Source organism: Opisthorchis viverrini, assembly GCF_000715545.1.
Source record: "Opisthorchis viverrini unplaced genomic scaffold opera_v5_427, whole genome shotgun sequence".
Lineage (NCBI taxonomy): Eukaryota > Metazoa > Platyhelminthes > Trematoda > Opisthorchiida > Opisthorchiidae > Opisthorchis > Opisthorchis viverrini.
Genome location: NW_008752088.1, coordinates 351,572 through 377,586, shown reverse-complemented (window position 1 = coordinate 377,586; position 26,015 = coordinate 351,572). Strand labels below are relative to the sequence as shown.

General features: G+C 42.2%; 1 protein-coding gene across 1 annotated transcript; it reads left to right on the top strand.

The window, feature by feature from the left end:
- Positions 1–1,298: 1,298 nt before the first annotated feature.
- T265_10969 (hypothetical protein) lies at positions 1,299–25,469 on the top strand (the record flags this gene model as incomplete). Its single annotated transcript, XM_009177496.1, has 2 exons — positions 1,299–2,838; positions 25,085–25,469. The coding sequence occupies 2 exons, from the start codon at positions 1,299–1,301 to the stop codon at positions 25,216–25,218; spliced, it is 1,674 nt and encodes a 557-aa protein (XP_009175760.1).
- Between the last annotated feature and the right edge of the window lie 546 nt (positions 25,470–26,015).

Below are 26,015 nucleotides of genomic sequence, written 5' to 3'. Positions count from 1 at the left end.
AGTATCTTAACGAATAAGTAGAATTTTCCTAACCGGTATTGGTAGCTGCTGAGTACTTTCATTTTTAAAACCGCTTTCAAGAAGACTCCCAAAGAATATGGGCTGTTGGTAACTTTGGGCTCTTGACACAACTCGTATTCAATTAGCCATGAAATTCTCATTAATGTTGCTGCAGAACTTCTTATGTCGTACTTTTAAGTCGCCATATTCAGCAGCCTTTTGAATCGGGCTTTTAAAGGAACGTTTACATATTACTCGACAAACCAGCAGAAGCAGCAGAAAACGGGGCTAGGGAGCCGAATTAAAGATATCCACTATGAGGCACCCCACATGTGCAAATTGATGATGCTGTTCTAAATCCTATGCCAGCTTGCAACACCACAACACCACAAGCTCCTATGGTCTTGACCTATTTCTGTGTGGAAAACGTGCCAAGTATATCTATTTGTGTGTACATTTGTGTACATCTCCGAAGAATAAGAAAAGATGGCTTTGCTCAAATGTGTATGCAGCTGACTGAAGAACATTCTGTATTCAAACTGTATCAGGATTCTGCACAAGAAAGCCTGTTAATCTCTCAGTTGCCTCACTCGGCAGTATCATCACAGACATTAAATCCACCCCTTAGGCATTCTGTATGCAACGCAAATCATTTAATTCCTCGTATACTTATATTTCTGTTCCCTAATCATACACGCATTGTTCCATCTCACAAAAATTACAGGCCTGCCCGAAACTTTTCCTAAAGTTTTGAATGCACCCCTACTTTAGTTTTTTTCTTTCTAAGTGAGCCTACTCAAACAAGAAATTTGAGTTTTTGAAATGCCTACTGGTTAGCGTAGTCTCAGCCATGTGTGTTGTTTCTTGCGTATTTCCACCCTCATCCCAACTCATGACGGTCAGACCTAAAATTAGTCATCACAACTAGAAGTGGTTAGAGCGTAAGCATGAATTCTGAAGATTGAAAGTTCGGAGCCCATAGAATAAAGAAGGTCCTACTAGGGACAAAGCAGTCTAAGATGGTCAAATCACTTTCAACCAAACGTTGTATAGGATGGATATGAGTTAAAATAGTGTTCAGATGTTATAACTGTCGTGTTGTCAACCTTGGGGTTGGGCTTTGTCCGATTCATGTCGGGAGCCAAATATATGTGGGTTTCCGTAATGGTACCGCGCACTATGACTTTTCCATCTGTTTTCCATACAAGCAGTGCAAGTGGCACTTGTGCCCTTCGACGTCATGCTTAAAAAATTCAATGTGCTGTCAATCGATGCACGCTGTCTCCAGTGCAAGCAACATGTGCTCATCCAATCAGCGTGTTCGCTGTCTACCGCCCAATCAGAACGGGGTAAATCAGACCTGTTTCATTTCCGATTGGTGGAATTGTGACAGTCCTTCAAGTAATGGAAAACTGATTTGGCATCTCATTTACGCGTCGATGGCCCGGGCGTATCTACCGTGGTTGATTCTTGCCACGGCAGCATTGTCCGTGGTGTTTCTTGGCGGGAAAAGACGTGCCTTCGGAATATTTGTCGCTCAGCTGCATGCGGAATATAATCAGACAAGCCTAGCTGAACTTAACTGGATTGGAGACTCCTATGCGGCTATAGGTTACCTAACCACGTCATTGTCCACATCTGCAATACTTGCCAGAGGACGCAGATTCCGGATATCACAACTGCTTGGTGCTGTGTGCGTTCTGTTGGCATGCATCACGAGCGCATACGTACCAAATCCACACTGGCTCTTCCTGACGCACACAATCCTACATGGAATAGGATCATCTTTGGTTTTGAGTACCGCCGGACTGGTTGTGAATGAACATTTTGATAAAAATCACCGGTATCACATTCTAGCCACTACATTAGTGTCTGGTGGTTCTGTTGCATCCATCGTATTTGTAGAATTCTATGCTTATCTCATCGAATCAATGGGGTGGCGAAATGCGTTTGTCGTTCTTGGAGTGATCTATTTCTTCGTGCTCCTGACGGGCACGTGTGTTTTTCAAAAGGATGCTAGCAAACCGGATTACAGGAATGACAAATATGCTTTCTTGGGACGGACTCAGTTATCTTTCCAGAGGAGTTGCCTGCTGATTCTATGGTTCATTGATCGGATATTTACCAGTGTAGTAACATATGGGATGTTATTGAACCTGGCTGATTATATGTACCGCCGTGAGACATCTTTGAGTCGCAGTGCATTATTAACCACATTATTTGCAGCTGGTGAGGCATCCACGTACGTCATTGGAGCTGTTGTGACTGGCCTAACACGAGACTTGTTGAAAAACCGCTTACGCTACATCCTCCTCGTGACTAGTTTGATAATGGGATGTGCTCTGTGTGCATGGGAATTCTGGGCAGCGAACGTTGCCCTGAGTCATTTTCTGGCTTATTTGTGTGGTTTTTGCCTGGGACCATCAATAACCTTCCTATTTCCTGCAGGTGAAGAACTCACCATGCTTCCAGGTCATATGGCATATCCTTTCTCACTTGGTGGGATGGGTGTTGGCATGGCCTTGTCCCCTGTTTTATCTGCTTTGATAGCACAAAACTTTCAATATCGCTGGTTTTTCCTTGTACAAGGTTTACTTATGTTCATTAAATTCGGATGCATCTTGTTGTCCACGATGATCCTACGCTCTTTGGCGCGTCAAGAAACAAACTATGTGTGTGCAGATGGTACCGAATGTGTGGAGTCAACGGAGGATGAAGGTTCCGTAGATTGTGATTCGGGAAGTAAAAAACTTTTTACATGGCCCACATCCATGAATTACAAAAGACTGTCAGAAGATCACCCAGAAAGCCCACTGCATTCTAGCCGCGCAACTCAAAGTAAGTGAGTGTTATATATACATATCTATACACATTATAGTGTTTACATATATTATGGCAAACAAGGGCTCTCCACATTTTGCCTTCATGGCGCAGATATGGTTTTTCGTTGAGGGGAACCCATCAAGAACAGAAGAAATCGCCTATTCTAAGTAACAGGCAGTCTTGCCCAAGAGTTCGTTTCGATTGAATTCTGTAATGAGCTCGAGGTACTCAGTGGTTAAGGCATGCACTTACTAACCGTAAAGCCCGTAGTTCGAACCCAACCCCGAACACCTCGAGTGCCCTGTCTAGGTTTGGACAGCCTGGCGTTCTTTCTGCTGGTGGCATGCAAACTATGTGATGAAAAGGTCTTACAGCTGAATCGATTATACTATTGCTATTATTGTTATTATTATCATTAATCCACTCGCTCGATTTTCGTAAGGTGACCGACAGTCTAAACTGTGTTCGCACGAACCCGTCGAATGGCAAAACTGTCAAACAGATCCGGGTTTACGGTGCACTTATGAGGTAACTTAATAGTATGCTTTCGCTCACAGAACTAACAAAAATGAAAGCTGTGCAAACACACTTCGTTTGCACTTGAACATTTTAAATCGGGGACCAGGTGAGCAGAGCGGATCTAGTTAGTGAACTTCCTACGGTTCCAACGCCGGCTTCACCTGTGACTGCAGCGAAAACGTCTCCGAATAACTATGCTTCATAAAGCATTAGTTGGCGTTTGGAAAACCCACGGCGGTCCATGGAGACATACAGCTGAGTCTCACACGGCACTCGTCAATGCTTTCTGACTTCAATTCGCTTCAGTACATATTAACCTATGCGCATTAGAGTTCGTACATTACGGGTAGTAAATGTAGTTGAATTACGGGACTTACTTTGGCAATTTCAGTCAGTGCTGAGAATGCGTGGGTAGGGCATGACGGTTAGGCGATTGAGTGTTATCCGGTGGTGACCCACTGGTTAATTCTGAACTGGTTGTGAGAGTTGGTAGGGTCCGATTGGGTGTGGGCCAAGCAGGGTGGAAGAATTTGGACAGGTTTCTGGTAAACTTGCTGGTATGGGAAGAGCCCCGTTTGATAGCACCCTAACAAGTACTTGTATGAGAAAAAGAGGATCCTCCCGGTGCCTCAGATATGTATACACCTAACAAAAAATGGATCAGAAAAGCCTGTGGCTGCTTGTAAATCACTCGCTATTAAAATGGATGAACAGCAAAACTCAAACCCATGACTGCCGTCGATTTTTAGATAATATTGCTTTCCAGTGAAATGAAAACTTAGCCGCATTCGGTGTTACACCTCTACATGCATCACAAGTTGTCGACAACCGGTATACGTATCGGACTGAATATAACGTCGGTGCATGGATTTTAACCTCTACATTAAATTCTACTTTGCGTTGGATACATACAAAGCTCAGCTACCAACTGAAGTAGATTCGCCTGCGATTCTTTTGGCATCAGCTATTGTGGCAGGGACAACTGAAAACTGATGTGACAAGTTCTTCGTATGTAGGGAGCAAAAACCGATTTACCAAACTGTTGTGTATACGTAATGTCAAAACAGACGGGGTTTCTATATATTCGGGTTTGAGTAGTACCCTAGCTTGTGGGAACGAGTAGTACAGTTGTCGCACTGAATGGCGATAGTGGTCGCACTCCATTCAAGGTCATATCGGTTCGGTTCTGCCTGCCGTATTGAGAAATTCAGTCAGGCAGCATGACAATAAAACGTGCAGCTGAAGCATAGATTGAACCTTCTTTGTACATATTGTCTGGCCGGACGACAACAACAGGCTTTCAGTGAACAGTGAATAGTCAGATAGCGACTCAAAATGCCTGCAGACCTTGAACTTAACTTTATGTTCCACGCGAAGTTTTGGGGTCATCTCAAGTCACAACTTGCGAACCAATCATCTATCTGATCTCGACCACCAGAAAGGGTAATTGATCGTCTGTAGCGGTAGACCCATAGTAAGCATGTCAACCTCGACTATGGTGTCATGATGATCTCTGTTGTCAAACGTGCCGTCATAAATTAGTTTCCATTCACTGACCTACACTGACATTCACTAACCCTCTCCCAAAAACCCTCACTCTCTGTACATTCCAGCAAAAGGGAATTCAACAACTACTGGAAACCAAAAAGCTGCCTTGACTGCATAGCCAGTTGTCATAATCTACTGCGTACAAACATATCGAGATTACAAATAGATTACAAACAGATGGTCAGGTAACTCCCCTGCGTAGTTCTGGGGAATAGCCTTCTTTCTATGAGTTGGAAATAGAACAAACCTCTAAAATGAGAGCAGTGGTTCTGGTTGAACGAATGAGCTTACCAAAAACAAAATCACATTCCCTACGGTACTTGTGCACTCGGATTTATAGTTCTGTTTTAAGTGTTCTAAAACAGAAAATATTTACTTCCCTGTGCACAACTGTAGTCTGTTTTCAGTGCCGTTGCTTGCGCCAGAAAGTTCAATTCTCAAGTTGGTGCTAACTATGCTCTGTTTCGATCTATCCCTTGCAAATTCCAAACACCATTGAAAAATGAAACATCTTCTGGCGAGATTTCGTAAGCTCGTGTAATTTCACAATGTCTAGTTCCATTCTTCACAGGTCTGAGGATAACTATGACACATGTGGTAGAAACGTCTTTAGGAGCGGTGCAATGCATAAAACCGATAGAAAGAAAGCTATGTAAATTCAGTATGTGACACATTATGTGGACTGACAATAGAAAACGATCGGTACCGATAGGTGATACAAGCAGGCTAATACAACCGGGACCAACAATAGTCAGACATAAACTCATTATAATCCAGCTAGCTTAAGAAAATCGTCAACTTTTTCAGACTAATGCCATTTGATAGGTTACACCAACGGTTACCTGAGAAATACGAAACGAGCTTTCTGGATCGGTTTGCCAGGATTCGATCTCCAACCTTTCGAAGCCGATGGTACCAATACTTCCAGAGAGCACCGTGTTTTTTCAGCCAAGTGCTGCAACAGACAGTCTGCTCTGTCTTTATCAAAGCCTTCACAACCGCAAGAAAATTTATTGATCACAAGGGCAGCAGATAAGTTCGACGAACTAGCCCCTCTTGGGTCGTAGAACCATCCTCTTGGTAGTTTGAAGTAAGCATAGTTGTGCAGCATTGTTGACTCGCTTTGCGACTGAGTTTAGTTTGTGTGATACCTTAAACGGTGAGACTATATGGACGGATCCATTTTCAGCCTAATGGACAATGGTCCAAGCTCAATACCTTTGTGAATTTTTGTAAAAAGCTCTGAATAGTGATTGGCTAACAAGGTATCCTTCGATAACTCTTTTTCTGTGTGCTAGGCCCCATTAAGAGCGAAAACGAAGTGTTGTTGCAGAGCTTTCAACACCCCTATGGGTAGCGTGTTCCCCCAGAAACTCTTCTTTCAAACTGTGTGGGCTTAAACATCTTACCAATTTGTACATTCAAGTCTTGCCTGGAGTGCGTTTCTAAATGGTCGGTGAAACTTTCGAGAATAGTGAGGATTGAACACTCAGCATTGATTTGCGTGGATGTTGTAAGAAAACATTGACGGGTGAACTAAACTCAGTCTCACGTTTCGATGACAAATTTAGACTTGAGTGAATCGAGTGGAGAATAGTACAAAATTAATCAAAATTTTCGAAATATCGTCAGCATAACTCTTGCACAAAAAGCTTGAGATATATGTACTTAGACACTCAACCGTTCCTAAGATGTCAGCTAATGTTGGGCTGAGTTAGCTGTACACTGCGACACTATTCATCTGTCAGTATAATTTTCCTTCACACTTGAATATCGTTTGCTGTAATTAGTATAATGTTGCATTGAAAAAATAATAGGGAGACTGTGTTCGTGTTCCCATCCAACATTTAGCCATAGAAATATCGACCTGTTTTAAGGCGGATTTTTAAAAAGGAAATCACTTACAGTGTCCTTTCCTAACCCATCAGAACAGTACTCGGATTATCACAGAGCAAAATGACCCTTTAAACACTGAGTGGATAAGTTTCCGATGGGATCTCAAGCAAACAAACGACCTTATGACAGACAGAGTTGTTTGCACGCAGAATAAGCCAGCACCCTCATCGCCATAAATCATATGCGTTCCTTTCATTCAAGCAGTAACCGTACAAGTAGACTTCATGTGTTTGTCCTGAGCCTCATGTGTGTAACCGGGGTGCTTTAGAGCACAGTGTGGTTTTGCAACCCGTTTTTCCGATATGTCATCCTTAGCAGGAGTGTCGATCCCAAACCTCTTGACATTCGATAAAACATTGTCCATTCTTTCGTTACTTTCCCATGACCCTGCCGTCATAACCTTCGGAGGAATCAGCTATGCCGTGAGGCTCTGCACTCAGATCACTGTCGTTGTACCGGTGCAGACAATTATTAAGGGCGGGCACCGACCTGTTTTCCCGAAACCAATGTGGGTCCTCAGCTCATTTGAAAAAGTGGTCTTGCAGCACAAAACAGACTTGTTTGCTTGGGTTAAACAGTTTTCTTGAAGGAAGTTGAACTTCAGACCAAGCAAAGCACTTCTATCCGCACATCAATTGTGTATTAGTGAGGATGTCAATGTGAAACACTTAGTACCCTTCATGAATCGAAAGGCAAGTTTTTTCATCATTCATAATTGTATGACATGTGAAGGGCCGAAAGACACTAGGAAATTCCAAGTTAAAAAAATAAGAGGAGGTTTGCTAGATACCTTACAACCTCCCTTATCAGAACAAACGCTAACGTTGTACTTAATTCTTTTTGAGTAAAAACTTTGTTGTTGCCTGGTTCTGTTTGTGGCTTCAAGGGGTGTCAACAAATGGGGCTGAAGGTATGTCATATTCAGTTAAACAAAATGCTTATCCCAAACAAACACCTCTTCTACTGGTTTGTCTTGTTAATGCAAAACTAAGGATATCCGACACAGATCCTCAAATAAAAACACGTATTGACGTGTGACGTATTGCAAATCTGCAAGATTAAATTCACGTTGTTCCAATAATGTTGTAAACAACGTACTCAGGCGACATGTGGAATTGCTCTTAGGTCTGTTGAATCTAATTCTGCAGAATCATCCTTTCCATCAAGAATAGGTAGACTTGTAAAACTTGTCCTCGCTCAGCTTAATAATAACCAACATCAGGCACTGTCACTGGGTTCAAACTACTTAGTGCCCCCGTGTAGCATTGAATTTCCACACATTGGAGCTGAATGCGAAAACCTTTTGATAGATAATTTATATTACTCAGACCTCTAATGAAGCTGAAGGCTGGTTCAAGACCAGACTTTTGGAGCTCAGCTACCGTGTGACTGCTTTGGTGCAACGCCAAGCGTGTTCCCTCACAACAGCTCACCTAGAAGGTTTGTGAGAAAAAAAGGAAAATTTTGATTAATATTATCCCAAAACCTGACGGTTTCCAGTGTTGTTACTTTGATTATATTGTCTGTTCACCGAAATTCCTCTTGAGGAAACTCGTGGCTATTTTTGTTATGTTTCGTCCCGCTCTATTAGTGGGTCGTTTTTTAAAGGGCTTTATTTTATTGTGCACAGTATCACTAAATTTCACTTTTAGGACACCCTATATCACCAAGTTGATGGACTAATAAGAGTAGTCCACTGGGCTCAATATTGGTTAGCTTGTTTGTGTCAAACTCCTATTGTGTAAACGTAACTTGGACGATAGATTCATCAGCACACGTGTCGAAGCACACCTGGATGCGTTTTTTAATTCAAGTGACCAGAATTTATTAGTGGAAACTCTTCCGAATGTGAGTGTACTTTGAAGCGGTCCCATACACTGCTGCACCCATTTTCGACATACTCGTAAACAGCGAAATCCACCGGACTGCTGTAGGTCGGACAGAAACTCGGACACTCAAAACGTGATCAATTGCGGAGGCTGGGTTATGTGTCCAGCAGAAATCTGATACGGTCTGTGAACTCGTGTTGCTATACAGTCGCTTCACTGACATTTTCAAGGAAATGTAGGTTGAAAAACTCGCACCTTCGCCAAAAATGGTTCCAATCACGCCCCTCACCGAGATCTGTGACGGGATAAAAAATAGTCGTGTTACGATTCATGGGCACACAGTGTCCTGACAAGTTCTACGCATTGACTGATCCAAGTGATGTTTTAGCCCTGCCTGTCCTTTATATGCTTAGCTGATGACCTTGTGGTTTTTCCAGCCAGTCGGTAAAGTCTTTGCGATAGACGTCCCGACTTGAACCAGTGCCCCTACACATATACTCGCACCTGTACGCATAATGCGATGCAGTTGTGTTGTGGCGCTACAATTTACAGACGAGAGCCGCATTCTTATCGTGTTTTGTATGCGCACCAAAATGGTCACAATTTGTAATGTTCTACTTAAAATCTCATAGCCTTCAGTTTATGCTTGGTTTTGGTACGAAAATGACAAGTGTTTTGGAAAGGCTTTGCAGAGCACTCAGTATGTGTTATGGTATGCGTGAATGTGTGGTCAGACCTGGATTGCACGTGTTGGTAAACGCCTTCAACACGTTCACCCAACTTGTCTTCAGGCGAGTGACTGCTTCTTGTTAATCGGTACTTAAATATGGATAGAAAGCTTTACATTCAAAACACACGTAGGAGTGCACACATTATGGTGTTCGGTCATAAAATCATCTAGCGTGGAATGGCGTGGAATGTTATAAAATTGTTCCCTTACGTTACCATTGGACACTCAGTCGTTCTAATGTACTTTGAATATTGCGTTTAAGCAGTAGTGGTCAATTCCCCTGACTCTCCTGAGGTCGACACCTTGGAGAGTTTAGGTCTCACAGGTGGCGCGGTCACATTGTACACTCAGAGCTGCATTTGATGGCTGATTTCCTAGCTTTCCCATGGACGTGTGTATAGCTGCATGAACGTCTTCCTATTGTCGTCATTGCGGAGTTCTGTTGCCATGTTTGACCATCTGGCAGGATGATGCAGCCTAAATGCTTGGAGAAATCGACTTGGTTCGTCATTCTGGATTGGTAAAGAATTTTGGCTTTTTTTTCTCAGGATTTATTTTCAGTCCAATCAGCAAAGCGAGGTGTCGGATACTGTCCAGTACTGGTTGCATTTCTGTCAGTTCTTTAGTCAGGACGACGACTTCAGCGTAATTGTGGTCCGTGCTCCACCCGGTAGCTCTTATTGGTACTCCAAGTAAGCCCCCGAGGTCAAGTGACATTATCCGGTCAATCGCGACATTGAAAAGCAGCTGCGAAGATGAGCGACCTTACTGGACGCTCATGAGTTGTATGCTCGCACACAGTGCATCCTAGATTTTTGTGTTGACTCTTATAAAACTGGTCAATTTGGGGCTCACTTTCGAAGAATGGATAGAAGTTACCCGGGATACTAACACTGACTTGGTCTGAGTGGGAAAATTTCATTGTTCCCTTGTCTTTTTTTCAAACTGACTTAGTGGTGTGCGGATATAGACAAATAGTAGTATATATGGTTGTGCATGCACGTATGGTGGACTTCTTCAGCTTGTAACCCATGTCGTCGAAACATCATCGTGGATTTATCAGTTCCTCATGGCGATCTTGCCCTGTCAGAGAATATGCCTGAAGTTGGAAAGAATAATTGTTATCCAATTAGTGAGAAACTGGAGGCCTTCAACATTCTGAAGTACCTAATCTGTCATGTGCATGTGTATGTACTTGAATTGGAGCACTAACCTTTTGTCCGAGCTTGCAAAATGCCCGGCGGATTTGGTATTATCGGCAAGCTTGTCGTAACATGCATGAAGGAATTTTCATACAGATCATTGCCACTAAGTGCCATTTATATTCAGTGTTCCATGAAGTATACTTTGCGCTACATTATGTAGTGCATTAGGATATGTCCCACATAAAACTTTTTTATGACTATCAGAACAGATTGCACTGATGGCCGTTTTTTACCCTACTGCGCTGGACAGCCTGTTCAAAAAAGTTACATTACCAGTTGGGGTGGCACCATCAGTGCTTCTTGGGTGGCAATGTTTGTTTGCTGTGTGTGCGTGAGTTTATATAGGGTCTCCTCACCCAAGCTTACCTTGGCCTGTCATTTGGGATCGGAGTCGGCTTGATTGACTGAAACCTTGGATGACTCCCTAATTTGGCACCAATGTGGCATTACTTTGCTCACTTCTTCATATTCTACCCACGAAGGAGGATGCCCACTGCAATAAAGCAAAATACGCTCGGAAGTAGGTACAGCACTTATGTTGTATGGTTGAAGATGGAGAAATTTTACCAGAAAATTGAATTGAAAAGCACCATGAAAATCACTGCAGAATCAACCAGCCGAATGGGTAGTTCTTGTGTGCACCAAAAACGTGTCTGTACTCACAGAGAGGCTACCTCAACTGAAAGAAATTCTAGCAGCTCAATACCGCACGGGAGGAAGTTGGTTCAGGGGGCGGGCAAAAACCAAACTCGTAAATTAAATGAAATTCATGGACATAATGCAACTGATCAAGAATACAGTCTCTTATTTTTATGCATGAAGATGAAAACTAAACGTGCCCAATTAAAGAAACATGAATAATTTTTCACGTTGGAGTACAAGAGACAAAAATAATTTCCTAGAAGCGTGATAGTCTGAAAGAGACCCAATCAAAGGAGACAAGTTTTCATTAGGACGGAGAGAAGACAGGTTGCGAGGTATCACCACTTCATCTGCATTCTTCAGTCAGGCCATGTGAAGCGCAAGATTTATATGACAGGCGTATAGCAACAGAAATTGGGAAAAATTGACAGTGGTTCACAAGAGTGAAGCGATATAGCGTCAGTTCCCGAATAGATATGAGTTCCTGATCATTCACTTCTGCGTGCAAAATGCCGGTTGGTCAACAGCGATAACTAATATGTGATCTAGCCAGGACAGATCAGAGGATAACTTAACTTGGGGGCATTTGGTGCACTTCACGTGTGCCAAGAATCAACCACTAACAATGGGTGGGCAAGTGGTGGTCATCCAAATGTTGGCCATGTCAGCGCAATCTCGAAGCGACTGTTGGTATTCGAACTGAAGGTGTTGTTTTGAGACCATGTTCATGTAGCATGGTATCCTGCTGGAACCGTTTGGAATGTGTGCCTACAGCAGTCGCTCATTGGCGAGATGTGTGTGCGTGAGTTTATATAGGGTCTCCTCACCCAAGCTTACCTTGGCCTGTCATTTGGGATCGGAGTCGGCTTGATTGACTGAAACCTTGGATGACTCCCTAATTTGGCACCAATGTGGCATTACTTTGCTCACTTCTTCATATTCTACCCACGAAGGAGGATGCCCACTGCAATAAAGCAAAATACGCTCGGAAGTAGGTACAGCACTTATGTTGTATGGTTGAAGATGGAGAAATTTTACCAGAAAATTGAATTGAAAAGCACCATGAAAATCACTGCAGAATCAACCAGCCGAATGGGTAGTTCTTGTGTGCACCAAAAACGTGTCTGTACTCACAGAGAGGCTACCTCAACTGAAAGAAATTTTAGCAGCTCAAATACCGCACGGAGGAAGTTGGTTCAGGGGGCGGGCAAAAACCAAACTCGTAAATTAAATGAAACTCATGGACATAATGCAACTGATCAAGAATACAGTCTCTTATTTTTATGCATGAAGATGAAAACTAAACGTGCCCAATTAAAGAAACATGAATAATTTTTCACGTTGGAGTACAAGAGACAAAAATAATTTCCTAGAAGCGTGATAGTCTGAAAGAGACCCAATCAAAGGAGACAAGTTTTCATTAGGACGGAGAGAAGACAGGTTGCGAGGTATCACCACTTCATCTGCATTCTTCAGTCAGGCCATGTGAAGCGCAAGATTTATATGACAGGCGTTTAGCAACAGAAATTGGGAAAAATTGACAGTGGTTCACAAGAGTGAAGCGATATAGCGTCAGTTCCCGAATAGATATGAGTTCCTGATCATTCACTTCTGCGTGCAAAATGCCGGTTGGTCAACAGCAATAACTAATATGTGATCTAGTCAGGACAGATCAGAGGATAACTTAACTTGGGGGCATTTGGTGCACTTCACGTGTGCCAAGAATCAACCACTAACAATGGGTGGGCAAGTGGTGGTCATCCAAATGTTGGCCATGTCAACGCAATCTCGAAGCGACTGTTGGTATTCGAACTGAAGGTGTTGTTTTGAGACCATGTTCATGTAGCATGGTATCCTGCTGGAACCGTTTGGAATGTGTGCCTACAGCAGTCGCTCTGCCATTGGCGAGATCATTAGCATAGTTCATTACAACTTCTGAGCCTTCTAGGTCTAAGGAATCAGCATAAAGTGCAAAAACGTGAATGAACGGTCACCTGAGGCACATGACACATGGTCGCAATCGTGGTTGCTCTTTTGTCACCAGTCTATGCATAATCCTTACGTCCATTGAAATGATAGTGTAAATATGACCAAACGGGCCCAAGCGTTTCGGTTCCTTGGACATTTGTAGGGCTAGATTTCGACCTAGTTAATCGAAAGCACTGCTAAGGTGTGTTCACGTTTGCTTCAGCTGTCCAGAACACTCAGAATTTGGTGCTGACATTTTTTCTAAATATTGTTGGTTCGGGTGAGTTAATTGGCTGTTGATCAGGTGGCATCCGATCTGTTCGCCGAGCTTGGCATTTGTTTTACAGATGTTTTGTCACACACACACACACACACACACACACACAAGAAAACATCGTCAGTGCGCGCCGATGCGTGCACTGTGACTTAGGGCCGAGATTATTTCGAAAACTAAAACCCAAGTCTCTCTAGGCGCCGTGCGCACTGTTCTTCTGAATGAAAATAGAACCTGATCACAACAATAGAGGGGCCTTTGAGAGTTAGTGATATTTTACCCTTGGTGCCCAATGATTATTTCGAAAACGTGATGAATAACCAGGGATTCAAAAGCAGCATGTTAGCTGCTGTTCTTTTCATCACGCTTAACACTAAATAGACTTGTGAACGTTTCCATCCCATATGAAGACACAATCAGTCAGGTGAAGAAACGTATGCAAGCTAAGTACCAAGCACGGTGAACAGACCATTCGTAGCGCGATCGACGCACCTGAGCTATCAACATTTCGGTTCACTGTCAGCGACAGTTCGGCGTTCCACAAATAGCAATCGTTTTGACGTATACTCCCTAAACTGGGTGAAAAACTAATGAAGTCACCGCTGAGTTTAAAATATCCACCGTGGAATCTGAACAAAAATGTAGCCCAATACATTAAACTTGTACGTTAAAATTCCTGGTATCCACGCTGTCCACGGTTTCTTTCACTGAAAACGGAAATGGGTCTTAGGCCCTTCAGAAGTAGGCAGTTTCAATCGAGCACATTCGTGAAATTTTTCATTCTCGTTTGTAAGGCAACCACCGTAAAGGAAGGAAGGAATTACCATGGAGATAATTATAGATGTAAAGCACAGAAGCGCGATTTGAGAATGGAAATGCCGGTTATGGTTACAGAGGACCGTCATGGAGAATGGTAATGTAACAGAATTCCAGTCTGCAACTTCGCCACACTGGAGATGATAATTAATCAGCTTGTACCTCTATGTAAAAACCCACAGAATCTCTGAGTTGCAGTGCAGAATCAGCTAGTTTGAAATGGAAACGCTCTAGTCATTTTGATGAAGTGAGGGAAAACCGGTTTTCTTTGCTCATCTGATCAGCCTTTTTGATGGACGTGCTTGGTCAGACATTCATTTGCTCACTGAAGAGAGCAAACACTTCTGAGTGCCACTGACAGTGTGTTCGTTGTCAAGGTCGGTGGCAGTCGGTTGTGTATTGAAATACTTTTTGGAGAACCTTAATATCAGGCCATTTTATTCGTAGCTTTTGTCAGTATGAGCGTGCTGCTCCAAAAACAGATGTGAACAATAATATAGTACAAAACTGCATGTGGTACGACTCAATGGTCAATACGCCCAGTACTACCATGGCAACCAAATCACTGGGCCGAGCTGGACGAAATCTGAACAGAGGATACTGAACATTGCAGGATGGAAAGCGGTACTGTAGCAGGTCAGCAAATTACCTTCAAAAAGAGATATGATGGGAAAATTAAAAGCATCAAAAAACTACGTGAGATGCGGGATGCATCTGTGCGAACGTGCAAAAAACTAACTTTTCTGTTCGAAAATACAAATAGGGTCTCGCTAAGTAAGTTTGACTACTTATGTTAATATTAGGTTACCAGTTGACCTTAGGGGCGCCCCGTAATCTCCTGTGATATAAACAAAGCTTTTCCATTTTGAACCTCCTTTGACTGGATACAAAGATGTTACGAGTATTCAGTCTTTTGTAACGATGAGGGGAAGTCAAGCTATCCTTGTAAGAGAATACTCGCAGGTTGCAACAGGAGCTGCATCCTACAGCTCGTCGCACCGATGACGAAGACGCTGTAATCCTTCTCTATCGCAAGTTCGAAAATCGCTAGCGGGTTCGGTAGAGACGGTCTAAATATGACAGTTCAGCGGAAAACCGCAGTGCGTAGTCCTCAAATCAGCTTTGAATCATTTCATAAGGTAGTATTTTCTACGTACGGTGAATGGAATAAAAATGTTTTTCAGTGGATAGGTTCTCCTCTTAGTGTCTGAATGATTTTCTTTTCCGGGTCACAACATGCCTTTACCACAATCCTGGTATCTTATTTAATATATAGGTTAAACTTGCATACAGTCCAAGGATATCCAGGCCTGGAATTTTAAATTTGATCATATTAGGCCGTTCCTGATTACTTCTAGGAAGCCACACCCACAATGGCGGAACAGCATCCTGCTACATTGACTGCGGAAAAATGATGCACACAGATGTCGCAGAAATCTTAGCTGTCCGGACTGCAACAACCACCTCCTTGATTTAAGAAGCCAGCCTCGGAATATCATCGGTGAAAGCGCTGACCGGCGCTAACTCGTCGTAGGGATTGCTCAGGTCAAAAGGAAAACACGCTACACAATCTTAGAAATACTTTCCGGGTCTACGTTTGGATTTGGGTATCCCAAATCGTAAGTGGTTGAGATAAGAGAGACTGCTCCGTGATGGGACTGTCTCAAGTGTTCCCATCCCGGATATGATTGCACAGTAGCAGACAACTTCACCTATCGTTGTTCTAAAATTTGACGTCCTTGAGAAGTCAACTCCTACAATGCAGACCTCACCAGATTGGATAACCACTAATTTCCACTAACTAGCAATGAGGGTTACACTGGTAATCATCCTTTGCTCGGACGCACTGGTTTACATTCGCATATCGATGATAAGTCACCTCAGCTGATACTTGCCTTCTGGTCAACAAAAATCGCGTCTCAGATTACAGAGAAGTTGTGTTTTGGAGTTGATCTGGCCCTAAATCGTAAGAATCGAACCAGGAAGAAAAAATCGATCACAATGGAGAACGAGTCGTTAAGATGATCATTAAAGAGGGGGCTCACTGTTAAAAACCTACCATGAATCAGCTATAAACAGAGGGTTGATGCATTTTTTCTAACTGAATATTCCGGCTTAGAAACGTCGGTAGCTTCAGCAGGTTTGTAATACTTGTGACGTGAGTACGTAAAATTGACACATAATGCAAATGCTCGTGCATTAATCCAAATTCCATGCAACTAGACTATCGGATCTTGGTAACTTTAACCACAGACTCTGCCATGGATGCTCTTCCTGCCTTTGAACGATGTACGTCGGCAAGTAATAAGTTGACCACCCACCCTATCTTTTGCCACTCAAAGCTCAAAAATTGGCCTATGGGATAATTTCCAGTACTTGCATATTCTAATATATCTAGGTCTTTTGCCTCGGGGGTTATTTAACCATACGCTGCTTTTACCTTGTTACACCCAGAAATCACTTCAGTGTGCACCGAAATATCTGATATGAGTGGCACAATCTGAGGTGCATTTTAACTTGGATTTCGGCTAGAGGTCCCGGGTGTCGTAGAGGCTATAGACTGCTGGACAGTCACGTTGTGATGCTTGTTAGGAGGATAAGATTTTTTGTGCCAAAATATCATTGGACCATTGGGTGTAAAACAACCGTTGCAGTACTTGCTAAGTGGATCGTACGGGGCGCCCGTAGTGGACAGAAATTCAACAAATCCACCAGTACATCAGATTCATATTTGATGTCAACATTCCCGCTGTTTACGCTGAACCACTGATAAAAACATTCAGAGTTTGTTTGTTGTTGTTGGATGTTGGTGATGTTGGCGAGTCCCATAAAAATATCAGCAACCGATTGCAGGTCAGAATTCGAGTTATATTTCGGATGCCTCACATCAAGGAAATCGGTGGCCATGAAAAACAGCAGAAACTTTGATGTGGCGTTAGTGTGTACTTTACATGGCAGTCCGATGTTGACCTTGTTCAGCCCTCTATTTGCAACTACCATATGGGAGTAAATCAAATTCAACAATGAACCGGAACATACTAATAGTATTCGCATGCATTATATTTCAACAGCGTAGATAAATAGAAGACTGGGTATTGTATTCTTTCAACAAATGACTGTTTAAAACATGTGTACTTAGATATACTGTGTTCTATTACATCTAAACTATGGGAAGGTCTGCTTGCTATGTAAAAGACTTATGTGTCCATCGCAGACGGTTTCTTCTTTCTCACTCTCTGGAGGAGTGGGGGATCACGATCCCTAAGACCATGTAGGTTATTCCATGCATTCTCCAAACAGACTGTTCCGAACCATGACAGTTTTTTCGTTTTCAGGACCCCGAATTGGGACGCTTAGTAAAAAAACATCAAAAGTTTTGGCATGGGCAGTTTGAATGTAAACGCATAGTGGTTAGTTCTTATATACCGAGGCCCAAGAAACAAAACTAACGTCTAAACTAGACACTAGAATTATTTCAAGCACGTTCTATGAGGTCGTATTGGGCGTATCTAACTACTGACCTGTTTGAGTTCGACGTGAACAACCGAACTGGGTAGTGGACATTCTTAGCCAGGATGGTACCACTAGGCTTAAATGGACCCACTGCGGTTTCACACTTACACCAGTACTGTGGGATTATACGGGTTATCGTGAAAAGACCGTAGCAACTATGCAGACCTTACTTCGAGCTCAGATAAGATCATCTATGTGCTGATTAGAATGCTAAGCAACACAAAATGTTGTATGGGGCTAGTGGGCATTCCATGGAGTGTTCGGGGTTTGGAGTATGGTTACGAGAGAGCGGGTCCTCCGGCTGCTGTAGATGCATTCATCTTTGATAAAACTTCCGTAAAACCAAGCCACGGTCAGATAATCAATTTTCAGGTGGGCATCTTGGTAAAGCTCTCCTTGACGGACTCGTACCAACCGAAACAACACTGTGAGCCAGCTTGCCGATTTGACAAAGGTATTCATTAGTTGTTGCTAATTTATATCCCATTATATGTTATCAAAGCGACAGGCAGGTATAATTTTTATATTAAATGTTTACGTAACTAAGGCCGTGGAAATTTGGAGGCCAGTTTTATCTTGTTCATTTGTTCATTGCATACAAACACATGTGTGACTTGTCCATCTCCGGGGTTTTTTCTCTCGTATCATCGCCTAGACAGACTTGTAACAGACATTTTTATCTGCTTTCCATGAAGGTCAAGTTCTCTACTTTTTGTTGTTTTTATTCATCTCCACCTCCTTCGCTTATCTCATACCCTCGTTAGACACTTGCTTGATAGCATGTGAAATATTCCTCCATAAATCCCACACATTAGCGACCTAACACAATGTCGTGGTCCCCTAAAAAGCAGCCTCTCTGAATGCAAGTCATCTCACTGAAGAGGTTACGAAAACGAGTCCCGTCAGGCAGGATAGTGTGCGAAATACACTCGAGGTTGAGCTACTCCAGCACCGAATAGAATCCCTTTTCATTGCGGTGTGTTCTTTTCTCCAGTGTAGAAATTCTGCGAAGTTTTTTCTCCGAGAGACGTGTTCACTAAACAATTGTAGAAAGCATTGTTCAATGAAACGTTTAACATAGGGAACATACTAAGTCTCCATTGTTTTTATCGCTTGGTGTCAGTGAATTCATTTTGTTGCTTGGAATCAAATCAAACCATTTCAAAAGATAGCAGTCACCACCATTATCTTTGTAAGCGTAAATTTTATGCAAAACAGTCGATGCGTTCAAATTAGGCCGCTATTCTGAGAATAAGCGTAACGTTGCCCATGAAACTGTTTCCTAATCTGTCGAACCTACCAATCCCTAGGCTGCCTGCGAAAAATTTATTTCGCCAGGTTTTGAAAGCAAAAGGCGTTGCTTCTAGTTTGTATAACATGTTCTTTGTCAACTGAAAAAAGCTCGTTCATGCAACAGGAAAGATCGATATCTTCTACCGAATCGATCCCGGCAGTTTTATTTGTTGTGCATTCCTGTGAAAATTACTGTTTGTGGCATGTTCACTTAGTCACATCTATCCGTCACTGAGTAGCCACTGTACCGACCGAGATACTGAGGGTATGGAACCTGAATAAATGAATCATTTTTCTCTGCATACTTTACATTCATACATGTGCTGTTAGACCACTCCAGAATGGAAGATCGTGTCAAAGGGAATCAGGCCTAAATGGCATCGAATAACCAGATCATAATCCGAGAAAATAGTTTAGCTTCATGGGTGGTTATTTGGTATTTCTAATCCACCTCTGTGCGCGTCAGCATAACACTAAAGATCTATCAGAAATGAGGATTCAATGCCACAACCACCCACAAAAAGCTATTGACTGATGCAAAATTATTCCCATTTTCAAGCGTGGATTGGTATATTTCTAGAAAAAGCGGAGAAATTGGAAGCATTTCGAGTGGATAACGCCTCGTTGTGCGCACTGCATCAGATTTGTTTACGTAGCCTTTCATACTGGAGGTTAGAATAAACAGATTTCCTGCAACACTCTTGGTCAGAATAGGCAAAATTTGTGTCCTTTATAAAAGCATCCGGTAAAATTCCAAGTCCATGACTTTGCAATTACCAAGGCCCTCGATCGATAAATATTCAGACCTAACATTCTGACCGTTTCACCGAAGCCAGGTGACTGTATGAGCAAGGCAGCATACATGATGAGACTAACTGGTTCATCAGCTGGTTGGAGAACTCATGCCCTGACTGGTAACCACTACAAGACCCTTGGACCCTCAACGGAAGGGTCAGGTTCTCGACCCCACCTAATGAGTCACACACAAAATCAAATCGTCTTTGTGGCATGCCTCCCTGGGACTCGGGGATATCTCACTTTTCGGAAAATAATTGAAGATTAAAAGATTGAAGCTTAGCGACGAAATTGGATAAGCGTGTTTCTTGTTGTGTGGTAGAACTTTAGAGAGAAAGTCAACTTTGCCATGAAAATATATCACGTCAGGGCAGATAACTTGAGATTTTCACTTACTCCTTGGGGATGAGAAAAATTTGACGCTCTGATTTGAGTTGATTTAGCTGAATAAGTCAACTGTTTGTTCGACCACCAGACTCATTTGAACGGACGAAATTATTTTTAAATCAACCTTATCGATCCCCCTAAGGATGTACAATTTGTTACCCTATGCCATCGGCCCCTAATTTTACCGGTTTCAGCTTCTACTAAGCTCGCTCTTCCTGGTACATTCTAGTCCCCGGATTTTATCAGCATTACATGAAAGTGTAACCAATTGTGCGGTATACAAGTATACACTGTGTGACGTAACAGCAACATAATGAGACACATAATACGGCATTTGTTTGCTAATAATATAATTTTTTACGAAAAAAATGAAACCTAATGCAATGAATCGGTATCTAAATCTGGCCCAAGGCTTTCGCTTAGGCATTCCAGGCCCATAGTTACCCAAAAACGTCATGATTAAACGTTTTACCTGTTTTTAAGAAAATCTTTTATGTCATAATTCTCCAAGAATTGAGTTGGTTTGAGTCTGCAGTTTAGATTTTCATATCTGAAACAATTTTATTCATCTATGAACCACCGACCGTAAATGTTGAAGATTTCATCAAATTTCTGCAGGTTGGCATTTATTACGTTGTCTTTTCTTTGGTGATCCACGTCAGTTTGGCTTCAAGTGACGTAGAAATGAAGTAGAAAGGCTTTTCTAGTAAGAACATGTGAAAAAGAATCAGTACGTCTTTCCAGTTGGTTTTATGTTTCGATCAGTATCCTCTCCGTAAACAACTGTGTTTTGTCGCCCTCCGGTCACACCGCACGGCCAAACGACAGTTGCCTGCTACGAAATTTTGGAAACGGATAGAATGCCACGATGAACTGATTGGGAGTGTTGCGCGATTTGCCAGTCACAATCGGTGATTTTGCTCTAAGCCTACATAGCTCATCATAGATCGCATTATATTTGAGATGAAGAGAAAGGTCAACTTGTTCCGTTAGATAGCGACTTTGGAGAAACAAACTTTTGACCAGAGATTTTTTCGGCAATTTTTTTGCATACGCCGCTTCTTGCTAACTACGTACCAGTCATGTTTCTTGATCGTTTCCATCGTTTTACGATTAATTCGATGGAAGTGGTTGGAAAGTTTGTAAAAGGGAACAAACCGATCATCAAGAGTTGAAACTATGCCTCCATGCGGTTTCGCCAGTCGCTTGTGGATCGTTTGTTTAATCTGTTTTGTTTTGTGTTGTGTTGGTGGCCGTGAAGCCTCACTGCTCTCTTCTGGTGTTGCTATCAATGATGATGATGATGACTGTGTTCATCACTCATCCTCTGTTTTGTCTCACTTTCCGGACTCAAACCCTCAAATGAGTATTCTCTCTCTTCTCAGTAGTCCGAGATATGTCAATCTGCACGTCCCTAGTCTGGTTCCCCGTCAGGCTTATTTTTGTGCGGTTCATGTTTAACATAATGGCTGACAGGCAATTGGAAAGCCTCGCAAATTACGTGCGCCCTGGTACTCTCGTCAAAACTTTGTTCGTTCTCGGTGCCTATATGAATTTTAATGATGCAAACCGCCGCTTTGTAAAGTTTCCCTCTTCTAATTCATCAAATAGGGATGAGCTGGTTTTAAAGCGGATTTTCTTCAATATAATAGTTTTCGCTGGAGAGACATACAAGCTTTTTGACATTCCAGGAAAAAAAACAAAGTAGTGTAGGCAGTGGGATTACAATGTAACAACGTGATTAGTTGCGTAGCTGCTGGCCTACATACTTTGCAATCGCTATAACGTCTTGAAGTGAGAAAAAACAAGCGTAAGCTAATTTATGGACCCCGAGGAGTTAAGAGAAAACACAACGCAATGTACATTGCGTCTGTTACTTGTAATAATTTTTAGCTGAGTGTTCGGAAAAACGGCCGCCTTACAAAGTTTTCAAAGCCCTGTTATCGAACTACCGGCTTTGATCTTCTAGAATCCCATCAGTTTGGTCCGGTTCCTAAATTTCTATTGATATTATTTTATAGTTGAAGACCTACTTGAATGTACGTAACGATAAACACTCATTGGCCAATTAGGTTGGTCTTAACGAAGACTCATCTGAAAGGAGCCTGATGAAGCTATAGAGGCGTTTGGCCGTCGAAGGACTTCCAGCGACCTTATAAGCAGTGTGGGTTTGACAAGAATAGGTTTCACAGCATCTGCTATTGAAAAGTGAAACAGAAGGAGATTCTTTTTACTTTTTAAATGCATGAAATCACTCCTACGCAAAGCAGTCAGAGAACCATGATCCGAGCATCCCACTATGCGGCCAAACGGACCGACGGAAACAACGATGTGAAATATTAGGTACTACCGAAGGAAATGCGTTACGAAGCCCTAGTATTCTGGTTGCTGTTAGCAATCACCAGTTCACTGTAGAGTTGGATAGGATCAAAGTTAGAGAAGGAAGACACAGCAACCTGAACAGAAAGGCATCTCAGTCAGTAGTTTTGTGGCCGGAAGGCTGGTATGTTTTTGACCTAATTCGCTCGCGGGTCCCAGTTTCAAGCGGGTATACAGAATTCCTGTAAACTCTGAAGACATAATTCACCCAAGCAACTCATTTAATTTGCATATAATGAGCGTGGAGTATGTCTTTTGTGTAACTGTGCATCCATTGAAAAATTGGCCCCAATGTTCCTTGACTGAAGTGGAAGAAGAGGGAACGTGACCTGTCAGCTGAATTTGCCCACACAGTACAGCGCATGAGTTAACTACGCCTCTAAATCTATCCGCCCACACAACTTCTGTCATCTCACTCACGTGGATAGTTTCCAAAGTTCACCTGGCTATTGTGTCTCTCCTGTAAGGTCGTAAAGCATACCGCCCGCAGCAGTGGTGGCCTCTACACTGGAACATTCAGTCGATGTCTTTCACAAAAAGTGATTTTATCCATCCATCCATCCCCAGATACACACATACTGTATTTCTGGATGGTCATCGATATGGACATGCAAATCCCCGACGTTGAAACACCAAACCCCCATGGAGAACTAAAATAACCTTTGGGCTAAAAAGTTATGTTTCCCTCTCCTTGACGTTGCTCACACAACCGGTCAATGAAACAAAAGATCTGTGGGGGTAGCGCTACCTAACTAAGAACGCAATATTCCGCGAAGAGCCAGAATTGAAACTGTACTGGAAGGAAGAGTTGACCAAAGCAAATTATTTACAAGAGGAAACCAAGTTTTCCTATGGCCTATTTTGTCATTCCTGCCAGTGACCGGGGCCAGATTAAAGCGTTTCAGAAAGGCAGACCAAGAGATGAGCGTTTTTGAGTGATTATCGGATGGTTTTAGGTTTAACAAAAGGTAGGAGGCCATGGATGGGACTTCGAAGAAGGGAACAATGTATGCGAGAATGACCAAAGATACCTACAGTGAGCCTGCTCCATTAACGTTTCATACCCTGGTATCCACTGAAATAATGGTATGTACGCACTAATCCGAAATAAAGTACAACGCTGAGAAGAATGAGTTAGATAGCTGGAGGGTTGAGTGCAGGGAGAAGAGAACAGTTTACAAATAAATAGGACGATTCAAGATAGAATGTTAGCACGTTTGAAGTTTATCTGAACCGAATGGTTGTCAGGACGTCTCCACTCCTGTTCACCAAGTAAGGAGATTGTCCGTACCTTGAAAGTTAGTTGGCAACACTCCATCTGATGCCTTCAAAACGAGGAAAGCCAACCGGTCTTCATCAAATTATACAGTTACCAGGCACCCGAACAGGTCATCAGCAGAACGATGTTAACGAATCTATATTATTAAACAAGTGTGGGCTGCTACGTCTGCTACATTAAAATTACAACCACTGGGAGAACAAATAGCCGACTGTGCAAAATACTACTCCATAGACGAATCCTACACCATAAAATCGCAGCACAAGATACCTGAATTCACTTCCAAATGTTTGGTATATAAGTAGGGGATTCCGTCTCCAAGATAAACACAGGGGGAGTGCTTACTTCACCAGTAGGATTCTTTGACTCAGCAGCACAGTTTTAACAGTAGTTTCACGCACTGCTGTTTAGGCCAATCGGTTGGCTGACTAAAAAGATGAATATGAGCTGAGCGTCAACCTTCCTGAGGTAAATCACTTGCCAACTACAAGAGTGTGTCAGTTAGACTGCTCGTTTCTATGTTTAAATCTAAGCGGCAGATGATCCCCCCTGGAGAAGTGGTTTGAGGACGACTAAAACGGCATGAATATATTTCACATCGTGAATGGTTGAGAACACAGGACTGCTTAAGAGAGTTAAGAACTGCTTAAGAAAGTTGCATAGTCTCCCGACCGGTAACCAGGACGATTTTTTACCAAAGGTCGATAATTTATACTGGAGCAGCATCCTAACACATAATTCGACATAAATGACCGTGTAGAACTGAATGAAATACGGAGCGGATACGTTCAGAAGCAAGTTAAGATAAAGTACTTTGTTTAAATCCGGTTTGATTTGTTCAGGCTTTCTTGTTTGACATGTGAAGCCAAAGATCCAGTTAGCCCTAACTAAGGACGACTTTGCTTGATTTTTGTGAGCGGTCACTTCAGGACATTTTTATACATTATTCTGTGTCCAAATAGGTTAAATACTGGAATTATGTGTGACAAGTCCTAACTTTCAATATCTTATATTCAGATATCACATGGACATATTTTCAACTTGCTGAATAATTTCCTGGGAAAATACACATATATCGGTTTGAATCTGTCATATGTATATCTGAACTTGTGACTTTCTATTATATTCAACAGCTGTTCACTGCTCGCGCTTTCAATATAACATCCAAGTTTTCTCTTTTGTTTATAGGTAGCGTAGAACCGGTTACTGTGCCGTCTAAAAACATACAATCGCTCATCAGCACGGAAGCAGGTGTTTGGTCCCACCGCGGCTTCCATCACCAACGGATTTCCTCTTCTTTCCAGTCAGATGATCAGAAATAACGATCCGAACATGCCTTTGTCAATCTTTGTCATATGCGTACATTTCGTTTAGTCACAAATGCGGTACAGTCCATAAAGGCCCGCAATTATGTTTCAATGCCTCGATGTCTTCAAACAGATTCATCATTGTGCCTCAATCATGAGTCATCGTCTTCCACTCGGAAAAACTTTGGGTTGGATTTTTTTGGTGAGTGGTTGAGGTTGTAATCGTTTTTTGGGAAATGGATTTTCCAATACACAAATAGAGTACAGAAGCTCTTGCTTAATGAAAATGATCGCGTAGTCAGAACCCAGAATACGATTACGAAGCGATCAACAATTTAAAAAATCAATAATCTGTTTGAAATCGATAAATATCGAAGCTAAGGAAAACCGTTACTCTTGAAACGTGTTATTTCAATGTTACAAGAAGTCATCACAAACTTCAGGTACTCATTGAAAAGGCGGTTGAATCAAAATATCAGTTTAGAAGAACAAATCACCATTTTTTCACCTTTTAAGTTTAATAAACCGAAAGAACAAAAATATATCCAAAGCGGAACGACGTATGAAGTAATTGATTTGTTTTGGGTACAAAAATAACCCTTAAATTTAAAGCGTGAAGAAGAATGCACTTTGATTAGGCAAAAATTATTTGCACAAGCTCAGGATGAACACACTTCAGGTCACCGGGAAGGTTTACATATCTAGTTTGAGACATGGTCAAACTATCAGCCGCAATATCATGAGAACAACAGTTTTAGAATATCATAAAAGTACTCAGTAGGACAGGTCGAAAAGGTGATGTGCTGTATAGG